The sequence below is a fragment of the Macrotis lagotis genome, chromosome 3, assembly GCF_037893015.1.
Source record: "Macrotis lagotis isolate mMagLag1 chromosome 3, bilby.v1.9.chrom.fasta, whole genome shotgun sequence".
In the NCBI taxonomy this organism is placed as follows: Eukaryota; Metazoa; Chordata; class Mammalia; order Peramelemorphia; family Peramelidae; genus Macrotis; species Macrotis lagotis.
This window is the reverse complement of record NC_133660.1, coordinates 238,044,111-238,055,688: the sequence shown is the minus strand read 5'-3', so window position 1 is coordinate 238,055,688 and position 11,578 is coordinate 238,044,111. Positions and strand designations below refer to the sequence as shown.

At 37.0% G+C, this 11,578-nt stretch overlaps 1 protein-coding gene across 1 annotated transcript; it reads right to left on the bottom strand.

Annotated features, from left to right (window-relative positions):
* Positions 1-4,721: 4,721 nt before the first annotated feature.
* Positions 4,722-7,402, bottom strand: LOC141518336 (serum amyloid A protein-like). Its single transcript, XM_074230270.1, has 4 exons — positions 7,293-7,402; positions 6,723-6,838; positions 5,733-5,871; positions 4,722-4,984 (listed from the first exon to the last, which is right to left on the bottom strand). Exons 2-4 carry the CDS (start codon positions 6,823-6,825, stop codon positions 4,843-4,845), a joined length of 384 nt encoding a protein of 127 aa, XP_074086371.1. The 5' UTR covers positions 6,826-6,838; positions 7,293-7,402; the 3' UTR covers positions 4,722-4,842.
* Between the last annotated feature and the right edge of the window lie 4,176 nt (positions 7,403-11,578).

Here is an 11,578-nt window from a genome sequence, read left to right as displayed (position 1 = left end):
TGAGGTTATTCCTTGCTGAGATCTTGTGGAAACTTTCTATTCTAAAGTGCTCACATTTTGGCAAGTCTGTAAAGTTTAGTTGAAAATTTTTTTTTCAATGTTGTCCATAATTCTGAGTTACTTTTGAAAGGATCTATCAATTGACAGATGTCTTTGTAATTATTTAGTTTTTTTATTTTATCATTATGAGCACTTCTGGAGCTTTTGCCTTTGTTTCGTTTAATTTTTTTTTCCAAAATTAGATCTCCAGGAGGTGGAGTCAAAATAGCAGAGTGAGAGGAAGCATTAGAGTCTAATCAGTCCAACATGCCTCCTCCATGAAGATCTAGAAAATGTACCAGACTGAATTCTGATCAGAGAAGTCAGACTGAAAAAAATAATAAAACAAAGTGTGGAATATCTCTTAGGAAAAACAACTGACCTGGAAAACAGATCAAGGAGAAGAGATTTAAGAAAAATATAGGCCACAACCCCATTTGCCTTGCAAAAACCTAAAAAATAAAAACAGGGGCAGCTAGGTGGCATAGTGGATAAAGCACTGGCCTTGGAGTCAGGAGTACCTGGGTTCAAATCTGGTCTCAGACACTTAATAATTACCTAGCTGTGTGGCCTTGGGCAAGCCACTTTTAACCCCATTTGCCTTGCAAAACACTAAAAAAAAATAAAGAAAAATATAGGAGCCAAGAGAAAAATAAAAAGGGAAACGAGTGATATTATCATTGTGAGAAAGAATTGTGTTTTGTTTTTCACAAGAATGAAAGAGGATATTGCCAGAATCCCACAGATATCTGTGAGGATAATACATCATAAAAGCCAGGATGTCTGGTCTTTGTGTAAGCCAAAAGATGCTAGTCTGTTTACAGGAAGGGGAGAGTTAGACAAAAAGAGAGGTGATCGGGCAGCTAGGTGACATAGTGGATAGAGTACCAGCTCAGGAGTCAGGAGGACTTGAGTTCAAATTGACCTCAGACGCCTACTTCCCTAGCGGTGTGACCTTGGACAAGTCACTTAACCCCATTGCCTTAAATAAATAAATTTTTAAAAAAAGGAGAGTTGATTACAGGAATCTCTTTGCAACTAGTCAGGGGTTGACTGAGGGTCTGTGTTCTCCTCCTTTGCACCTGTTCAAGGAGGTTCATGCATATCACTATTCACTCCCCTGTGCTCATTTGTATAATGAGCAGAGCATAGCAGGGGGTGGTAAGAGGTGAATGTATCAATTAGATTGTGACCCTGGCCAATGATTGGCACAAAGGGGGAAGAACAAACCTTTCAAACTGCATATAAAACCCAGCATTGTTGTGATTCAACGCCTCCTTTCCTTGATAGAGGTGGTCCTTCTTTGAAAAGATACATTAATAAAAGCCATTTTAATGACTCTGGACTAAATAATTATAATGATGAGCCATTGATAACAATTTGGGGCTTGTTTGGGATGCTATAATATAAATCCTTTGCTATTTTCTCAGAAGAACATGAGAAAAGCATGCATAAACTGTCTTTCAAGCAATTTTCTTGGCTTTCTTTGTAGGAAAAATATCTCAGGGATTTCTACTAAGACTGACCCAGACAGAGCCAAGTGTTTGAAATGTCTGGGGTTAAGAATTATGGTAAAGGGGTGATCTTTAGGGTGGTTTACAAGGTTTGGTGGCTATAACTGCTCTGACTCTGACTTAGAAGCCCTCTAGGTGGGAGAGTTATCCTTATGGAAAGGCCAGAGGATCAGAAAGAGGAAAAGGTACCTGAAATGGGGAGAGGGAGTCAGGGTTCACCTCCAGGAATTTCTCCAAAGCATAAAGCACACCATGAGGAGGAATTGTTGACAGATTTGGGAGGCCAGAGAACCTCCTGGTCAGAAGTTGAAAGGAAGCTGATTGGATCCTGGTATGGTGTGTGTGTTAGTGTGTGGGGTCCTGCAGGTGTGTCTCTGAATTGTACATTTTGTCTTGTTTGCCATTAACTGTGTTCTAAGTTGTCTGAGTTTGTCCTAAACTTGGGATTTTTCTGGTTCTGGGGACCTGAGTTTCAGAAGTTGGGGCAGGAGGAAGTAAGGTCTACACCTCCCTGGATTGAGGGGTTCAGCCCCTCCTTCACTGAGTCTGCGGTAGTTGTGGTGGTCTGTGGAGCTGGGTTGGGGGGGGTGGCCCACGTTTTGGCTTAATCCCATTCCCCCATCTCATTAAGATTTTAACTCTAAACTGAGTTCATCTAAGGAGGGCCCTGCCAGTGACTGTGATGCAGGAGACTTTTTAAAGTATTTAATCTTAAGGGGGAAAGCAACAACAGATGTGGGGTGTGGTTGAGAAAAAATATAAGAACCAGGGGTTGGGAGACAAGTTTTTTGAAAGGAAATCATGTTATGATTTCTCTCTCATCACATTCAGCTTAGATCAATGTATACCATGGAAACAATGTAAAGACTAACAGACTGCCTTCTGTGGGGACTAGGGAGAGGGAAGTAAGATTGGGGAAAAAATTGTAAAATTAAAAAATAAATAAACAAAAATTTTTAAAAAAGAAAAAGAAAGGAAATCATGTTAAATTGATCCCTCTACTCTGACCATGTGGCCTAAAGTGTTACACTCCTGACCCTCACTCTGTTTTTAAGGTTAACCCACTTCTGAACTGGATTTTTGGGAATCATTCTGAGAGTTTTACGGGGGTATTAGTATTGTTAAATTCTGCCAAAATCTTTGTACAGAATGGGAGTGATTAAGCATTATTAAAATGATTTTATCTAGAATATGCTTATGTAAATTAAGGTGGAAATGTGTGTTTCTAGTACCACAGAAAATGGTTTGAGAACTTTGATGAGCTTTATTGAAATGCTTTTGAGTTAAAAAATATATATATAAAATATATATATAATATATAATTATATATAATATACATAATATATATAATAATTATGTTATCAGGAATATTTGCTGATTTCTTTTGGGAAAGAGGAACACTGTCAGGAGAGGAAACAGTATAAAAGGCATTTATGTAGTAGGCTTAATTAATTCTCATCTGTGAGCTAATTTATTTTAACGTTAAGCCTGATATTGATAATTGTATTCGCCTATTTTAATTAATGAGACTCTGGGACTTTGAATATTATCTTGGATGGAGATTTGGAATGTGAGTGATTTGTTTTACTGTCTGGATTCTCTGTTCAAAATCTAAAGCTTTTGTCAGTCTAAACTTTTGGGAATTTAAAATTGTGCTATTGATACCAAACGGAATGAATTAAGGTTTCATCTAAGGATTCAGTCCTTTGCTATCAGATTAAATGAGGCATAAATAAGAATTGCGTTGGGGTTTTAAATGTTTCATATGTATGAGATTGAATTTTGTTCTAAGGGAATAGGCTACTAGCATAAGAATTTTAAGTTTAATGTAAATTAATAATTGTATGTTTTATTTTAAAGAAGTCAAAATTGGGAACTTCTTTTTTTTCTTTTCTTTTTTATGTGCTTTTTGCAAGGCAATGGGGTTATGTGACTTGCCCAAGCTAGGTAATTATTAAGTGTCTGAGCTCAAATTTGAACTCAGGTCCTCCTGACTCCAGGGTCTGTGTTCTATCCACCGTACCACCTAGCTGCACCTGGGAATTAACTGCAAATTCAGAGAGTTAGTGAACAGGACACTGGAAAACATGACCTGAACTTAGAATGCTTTTTGCTAGTGTGGGGGAATTCTGGGCAATTGGGCAATTAAAACTTGTGCGGCTCCTGAAAGATAAACTATTGATGAGTAAGATATGTTTGTCAGTTATGTGATGTACTTTTGTACCTGCAGAGAGATTATACTTAACAATTATTTGGTTACCTGTTATAATGGTAAAGCTTGAATTAACCCTGGAGTGCTTTGAAGGGATAAGGAGACTATCAAAAATTATGACTCCCACCCCCGGGATCCCTGAAATTTTTCAACTATGTATTGAACACTGTGTAGATCTGTGGGTTCATGTATAATGTAATAATGAAAAAATTGTTTTGAAAAACTAGTAATTTATATGGTATTCTTACTGCTGTCTTGTCACATTGGAATTAATAATACATGTTAAAAGTTTAAAGTCATCTTATTCTAATTGTTTGAAAGAATTCTGAAAGTACTAATTTGTATTTTAAGCATGGCTAGTAGCTAAACAGATCTAATGAATAGAAATTTTCCAGTTATATATATAAATTGAGATTATTGTGGTTATATATCCCAAAACTATGGTTGCTTTCTTTAAAGTAAAAGCACCTATGTAATATGAGAAAGATAAAAACAAGAGATAGAATTTGAGATTTTTCTGTGACAATCTCTAGCTAATTGTTATATGAGAATTCAGGAGAAGATAGTCTCCTAGCCAAAGGAGGTGCTTATTCCATTAAGTTTCTTTTTTTTTCTGGGACTAAAGGGAAGTTAGAAATACTGGGGTGTGTTTCTAATATTTTTGTAAAGAATCTGAATTGAGTTGCTCTTTTTCAGGATGATTCTGAGAAGCCCAATTCTTTTACAGTTTCTCACCTTACTATCTCTAAGGAAATAGTTATTCCTTACTTTCTATGATTGGCATCAATATTCTACTTCAGCCATTCACAAAAATGTCACATCATAGACTCCTTCATTACACTTGTAGGAAATTTTGATCCTTTGAATTTCTACAATTCTTCCAGTCCCCCCCCCATGCTATCCTTGCACCCCATGCTTATCAGGCTTGTCAAATACAGAATGAAGCAGATTTGTCCTTAGCTTGATTGTTTATTGATCATGCAGATATTAGTCAATGTCTTCACAGAGAGTGTCCATGCTTCAAAGACAGCACAAAGGGTGGAATGGGGAGAGGGAAAGAGAAGGGAACAAGTCAACTTAGTATTTGGGGTTCAGACCACGTGGCCTGAAATAATTGGGGTCCTTGCCATCCCTGCCCCATTTATTTGCAAATTGATCTGCCTTAGAGTCTTCTACTCCTTTGCCGCTGCTGCCACCCTGCAAGAATTCTCTGGCATTGCTGCAAAGCAGAAAGGCAGAAAAGATGAGTCAACAGGTCGAGTTCCAAAATTCTACCCTTTACAACTCTCTTGAGACTTGTCTTTCTGACAAGAGAATTTCTTTTTTTTTTTTTGCAAGGCAAATGGGGTTAAGTGGCTTGCCCAAGGCCACACAGCTAGGTAATTATTAAGTGTCTGAGACCGGATTTGAACCCAGGTACTCCTGACTCCAAGGCTGGTGCTTTATCCACTACGCCACCTAGCCGCCCCAAGAGAATTTCTGTGCCAAGAATCTGTGGTATCAAAGAGATGGGATTCATTTCAGAGTTATGGATATCAGGTTTCAACTCCTAAAGCTAATGACTATCAAGTCATTTACGCCCCATGGGTCTCAGTGAGCTCATCCGTAAAATGGATGTAAAAAGATTTTACCATTCTCCTCCAATAGAAATTACCCATAGAAAAAAATTATAGAAGTTCAAAAATTTTAGAGCTTACAAAAACATAACTAGCTCTTAATGAGAGGAGAGAGGACTGTGGGCTGTTGCTCCTCCACCACACTCTCAAAATTTCGTATCCTGACTTTGTCTCTATTTCAGTCAGAATTGCTAATTCTAGCTTAGTTGACCAAAATATTCCAGTCTCCACTGCTAACTATGTATAGAGGGATGTATAGATAAAGAAAAGGAACTAGACTGAGTTTTCCCATGATTTCATCTCCTGTGTGTTCAAAAGGACCTGAGGTGAACTTCACTATTAAGGGTTTACCTGATCTTTTCAGCTGCCCAGACTCCACCAGGTCCCCTCTGGGCAGCATCATAATTTCCACGGGCATGAAAATATTTGTCTGAATTTTTAAAATTGGCTTCACGCATGTCACTGTAGGCTCTTGCCATATCACCAGCACCTAGGAAAAAAACATCTTGAGTCAAAAGGGGAAGAGGACCCAGTGACATAAATCTACATGGCATATGGCATTCCTTCACTGATTTAAAGACTGATCATCCTGGGAAGAGTGGCTGCCTTTCCCCAAGTCTCTGGTATGGAAAAAGAATATCTACTATTTCTGACACCAAATATGAAAATACAATTCAAACTTTGTCATTTCTGCCCCCTTTTTGGTATTGATCTATATCCATCTGAGGCCTTGGTCTCTCCCCTTATCACAATCTATAGGGTTCATATGAGTAACTATACACTCTTCTCATTTAGGGTTGACCCTTCACACACTCATACCCTCGCACCGACATTGATCAGATACAAGGTTCTTTATCTTGCTTCTTTTCCCAATTTCCCTCCTCCCTTTCAGACTGTTCAAAGAAGAGGACTGTAGTTGAGTGGAGCAGTAGCCCACCCTGATGGTCCCCTTCCTTGAACTGTGCAACAGAGCACCAAGAGCTCCTGAAGTACCAAATTCTGGCTTAAACTGTCTATTCTAGGCCTTCTCAGTAGGGATCTTCTGGTGGAAAACCCTCTCTAGATCTTAGAATCTTGGAGGCACATCTGAACATTCAAAGTTTAAGTGATTTGCCTAGGGTCACAAAGCCAGTGGTTTAAGAGGCAGATTATGACCTCTGGCTTTGGAATCCCCTCTATCCTTTACCCTACACTGCTACTCCTGTTGGTAAATCTTAAAACACATTTATCTTTCTACATTTCTTAGGGAGTACCAGTTTCAAGTGGAAATCTGCCTTCCATTCCTACTAAATCTGTAGAAGTCAATTGTAGGGAGCCTAACCCAATCTATATGGATCTTACCTAGAGCAGCCTCTTTCACGAATCTTGCAGCATCTACAAGCCACTTCTGGCTCTTAACACAGAGGACCAAGGAGAAGAGGAAGATGATTGTGGTGAGCTTCATTGTGTCAGATGGGCTATTGTTTAGGAAGGAGATATAAGGGAGAGAAAAGGTGAATCACTTCCCCTTTGACTTATTTATTTTACGACCTATGAACACATCCTAATTTTCTTTTGTTTTCATTTAAATTACAATTATTTTGTATGTGAAAGCTCAGAAGCACTTTATGGATAATCATTTCTCATCCATCACCCATTTTTTTTACCGCCCACCATGAGCTAGTTCTGAGGCAAAGAAGACCCATTTCCCTAAATTTACTAAGGACACTTTAGATTTTGTTCCCCATTTTTCATTCTTCACTACAGGTTCATTGGATCATTGAAATGTCATTTATCGAGTGCCTTCTTCTGCTAATGCTAAGGAATCATGAAACATGGTTTTTATCCACAAGAATCTTTGGATCAAGCTGCAGAAAACCCTAATCTATTGAGAATAAAAGAAGAAAATACCTCATTGAGATTTGAACTCACCTGTGTGTTCTCTGAGTTCCTCTCTGATCCCTAGGAAAGCCAAGGGGAGAGCAGCTTTTCAGTGGAGGAGAGGGCTAGTATTTATCCCAGTCCACCAATGAGATTTCTGACCTTTGTCTTTGTCTCTTTCCTGATATTTCCTGAAGTGGGTATGTGCTTGCCCAGAATTGAAAGAATACCATGCCTCTCAGGAAGAAGCAAAATATTTGCTTATTTACCTTTTGCAAGCAGGACAAAAGGGCAGCCAGAATTCTGACAGAACTTTTCAGAAGGGAGTGAGTGGTCCTAACAAATTGAGTTGTTCATGGAAGTGTGGAGAGCATTTTTTTTAAAATTTATTTTTATTAAAGATATTTTTTGAGTTTTACAATTTCCCCCCCAATCTTACTTCCCTTCCCCCCCCCCCCCACGGAAAGCACTCTGTCAGTCTTTACTTTGTTTCCATGTTGTGTTTCCATGGGTGTGACAAGAGAGAAATCATATCCTTAAAGAATGGACAAGAAGTCTAAGAGGTAACAAGATCAGACAATAAGATATCTGTTTTTTTCTAAATTAAAGGGAATAGTCCTTGCACTTTGTTCAAACTCCATATCTCCTTATCTGGATACAGATGGCACATTCCTTTGCAGACAGCCCAAAACTGTTCCCAATTGTTGCACTGATGGAATGAGCGAGTCCTTCAAGGTTGATCATCACCCCCATGTTGCTGTTAGGGTGTACAGTATTTTTCTGGTTTTGCTCATCTCACTCAGCATTAGTTCATTCGAATCCCTCCAGGCTTCCCTGAAATCCCGTCCCTCCTGGTTTCTAATAGAACAATAGTGTTCCATGACATACATATACCATAGTTTGCTAAGCCATTCCCCAATTGAAGGACATTTACTTCATTTCCAATTCTTTTCCACCACAACAGGGCTGCTATAAATATTTTTGTACAAGTAATGTTTTTACCCTTTTTCATCATCTCTTCAGGATATAAACCCAGTAATGGTATTACTGGGTCAAAGGGTATGCACATTTTTGTTTCCCTTTGGGCATAGTTCCAAATAGCTCTCCAGAAGGGTTGGATGAGTTCACAGCGCCATCAACAGTGTAATAGTGTCCCAGATTTCCCACAACCCTTCCAACAATGATCATTATCCTTTCTGGTCATATTGGTCAGTCTGAGAGGTGTGAGGTGGTACCTCAGAGAAGCTTTAATTTGCATTTCTCTAATAATGAATGATTTAGAGCATTTTTCATATGGCTATGGATTGCTTTGATCTCCTCAGCTGTAAGTTGCCTTTGCATATCGTTTGACCATTTGTCAATTGGAGAATGGCTTTTTGTTTTAAAAATATGACTCAGTGCTCTGTATATTTTAGAAATGAGTCCTTTGTCAGAATCATTAGTTGTAAAGATCATTTCCCAATTTACTACATTTCTTTTGATCTTGGTTACATTGGTTTTATCTGTGCAAAAGCTTTTTAATTTAATCTAATCGAAATCACCTAATTGGTTTTTGGTGATGTTCTCCAACTCTTCCTTAGTCATAAACTGCTCCCCTTTCCATAGATCTGACAGGTAAACTAGTCCTTGATCTTCTCATTTGTTTATAGTATTGTTTTTTATGTCTAAGTCCTATAACCATTTGGATCTTATCTTGGTAAAGGGTATGAGGTGTTGGTCTAATCTAAGTTTCTTCCATACTAACTTCCAATTATCCCAGCAATTTTTATCAAAGAGGGAGTTTTTATCCCGATGACTGGACTCTTTGGGATTATCAAACCACAGATTACTATAATCATCTCCTGCTTTTACACCTAGTCTATTCCACTGGTCCACTGCTCTATTTCTTAGCCAATACCAAACAGTTTTGATGACTGATGCTTTATAATATAATTTTAAATCAGGTAGGGCTAAGCCACCTTCTTTTGCACTTTTTTTCATTAAGCTCCTGGCAATTCTTGACTTTTATTTCTCCATATGAATTTACTTACAATTTTTTCTAACTCATTAAAGTAATTTTTTGGAATTTTGATTGGTAGGGCACTAAACAGATAGTTTAGTTTTGGTAGAATTGTCATTTTTATTATATTAGCTCTACCTATCCATGAGCAGTTGATGTTTGCCTAGTTATTTAAATCTGATTTAATTTGTGTGAGAAGTGTTTTATAATTGTTTTCAAAAAGATTCTGAGTCTGCCTTGGCAAATAGACTCCCAAGTATTTTATATTGTCTGAGGTTACTTTGAATGGGATTTCTCTTTCTAGCTCTTCCTGCTGTATCTTGCTAGACATATATAGAAAAGTTGAGGATTTATGAGGGTTTATTTTATATCCTGCAACTTTGCTAAAATTGCTAATTGTTTCCAGTAGCTTTTTGGATGATTTCTTGGGATTCTCTAGGTAGACCATCATGTCATCTGCAAAGAGTGAGAGTTCTGTCTCTTCCTTCCAAATTCTAATTCCTTCAATTTCTTTTTCTTCTCTAATTGCTGATGCTAACATTTCTAATACAATATTGAATAGTAGTGGTGATAATGGGCATCCTTGTTTCACCCCTGATCTTATTGGGAATGCCTCTAGCTTCTCCCCATTGAATATAATGCTTGTTGATGGTTTCATATAGATACTGCTAATTATTTTAAGGAACAGTCCATTTATTCCCACACTCTCTAGTGTTTTTAGTAGGAATGGGTGCTGTATTTTGTCAAAAGCTTTTTCAGCATCTATTGATATGATCATATGATTCCTGATAGGTTTGTTGTTGATATAATTGAGTATACTAACAGTTTTCCTAATATTGAACCAACCCTGCATTCCTGGAATAAATCCTACTTGATCATAATGTATTATCCTAGTGATAACTTGTTGTAATGGTTTTGCTAAGATTTTATTTAAGATTTTTGCATCTATATTCATCAGGGAGATAGGTCTATAATTTTCTTTCTCTGTTTTAACTCCTCCTGATTCAGGTAACAGCACCATATTGGTTTCATGGAAAGAGTTAGGCAGAGTTCCATCTTTCCCTGTTTTTCCAAAGAGTTTATATAGAATTGGAACCAATTGTTCCTTAAATGTTTGGTAGAATTCACTTGTGAATCCATCAGGCCCTGTAGATTTTTTTCTTAGTGAGTTCAATGATGGTTTGTTGAATTTCTTTTTCTGAGATAGGGTTGTTTAGGTATTTAATCTCTTCTTCATTTAACCTGGGCAACTTATATTTTTGTAAATATTCATCCATTTCACTTAGATTATCAAATTTATTGGCATAGAGTTGGGCAAAATAATATCGAATTATTACTTTAATTTCCTCCTCATTGGTAGTGAGTTCACCTTTTTCATTTATGATACTAGCAATTTAGTTTTCTTTTTTTTTAATCAAATTGACCAGAGGTTTATCAATTTTAATGGTTTTTCATAATACCAACTTTTTGTTTTATTTATTAATTCAATGGTTTTATTGCTTTTGATTATATTAATTTCTCCTTTACTTTTTAGAATTTCTAATTTGGTATTTAATTGGGGATTTTTAATTTGTCCTTTCTCTAATTTTTTTAGTTGTATGTTTAGTTCATTGATTTCCTCTTTCTCCAATTTATTCATGTAAGCATTTAGAGCTATAATATATCCCCTGAGAGTTGCTTTGAACGAATCCCATAGGTTTTGGTATGTTGTTTCATTATTATCATTATCTAGGATAAAATGGTTAATTCTTTCTATAATTTGTTTTTTGGTCCACTCATTTTTTAAAATGAGGTTATTCAGTTTCCAATTTGTTCTGGGTCTATATCTCCTTGGCCCAGTATTGCATATGACTTTTATTGCATTGTGATCTGAGAAAGATATATTCACTATTTCTGCCTTTCTGCAGTTGATCATTAGGTTTTTATGTCCTAGTACATGGTCAATTTTTGTATAAGTTCCATGTACTGCAGAGAAAAAGGTATATTCCTTTCTATCCCCATTCAGTTTCCTCCTACCATATCTAATCTTTCTAACACTCTATTTACCTCCTTAACTTATTTCTTGTTTATTTTATGGTTCAATCTATCTAGATCTGAGAGCGGGAGGTTGAGGTCTCCCACTAGTAGAGTTTTGCTGTCTATGTCTTCCTGTAGTTCATTCAGCTTCTCCTCTAAGACTTTGGGTGCTGTCCCACTGGGTGCATATATAGTCAGTATTTAAATAACTTTATTGTCTATGTTACCTTTTAGGAGGATAAAGTTTCCTTCCTTATCTCTTTTAACACTATCTATTTTTGCTGCTGCTTTGTCTGAGATAAGGATTGCTACCCCTGCTTTT

What these genes read in the sequence shown, in the direction of transcription:
- LOC141518336 (XM_074230270.1), bottom strand. Translation starts at nt 6,825, where the DNA reads ATGAAGCTCACCACAATCATCTTCCTCTTCTCCTTGGTCCTCTGTGTT. An exon ending in CGTGAAAGAGGCTGCTCTAG is followed by an intron (nt 5,872 to 6,722) that starts GTAAGATCCATA and finishes TTTTTTTCCTAG; the next exon opens with GTGCTGGTGATATGGCAAGA. An exon ending in TGGGCAGCTGAAAAGATCAG is followed by an intron (nt 4,985 to 5,732) that starts GTAAACCCTTAA and finishes TCTGCTTTGCAG; the next exon opens with CAATGCCAGAGAATTCTTGC.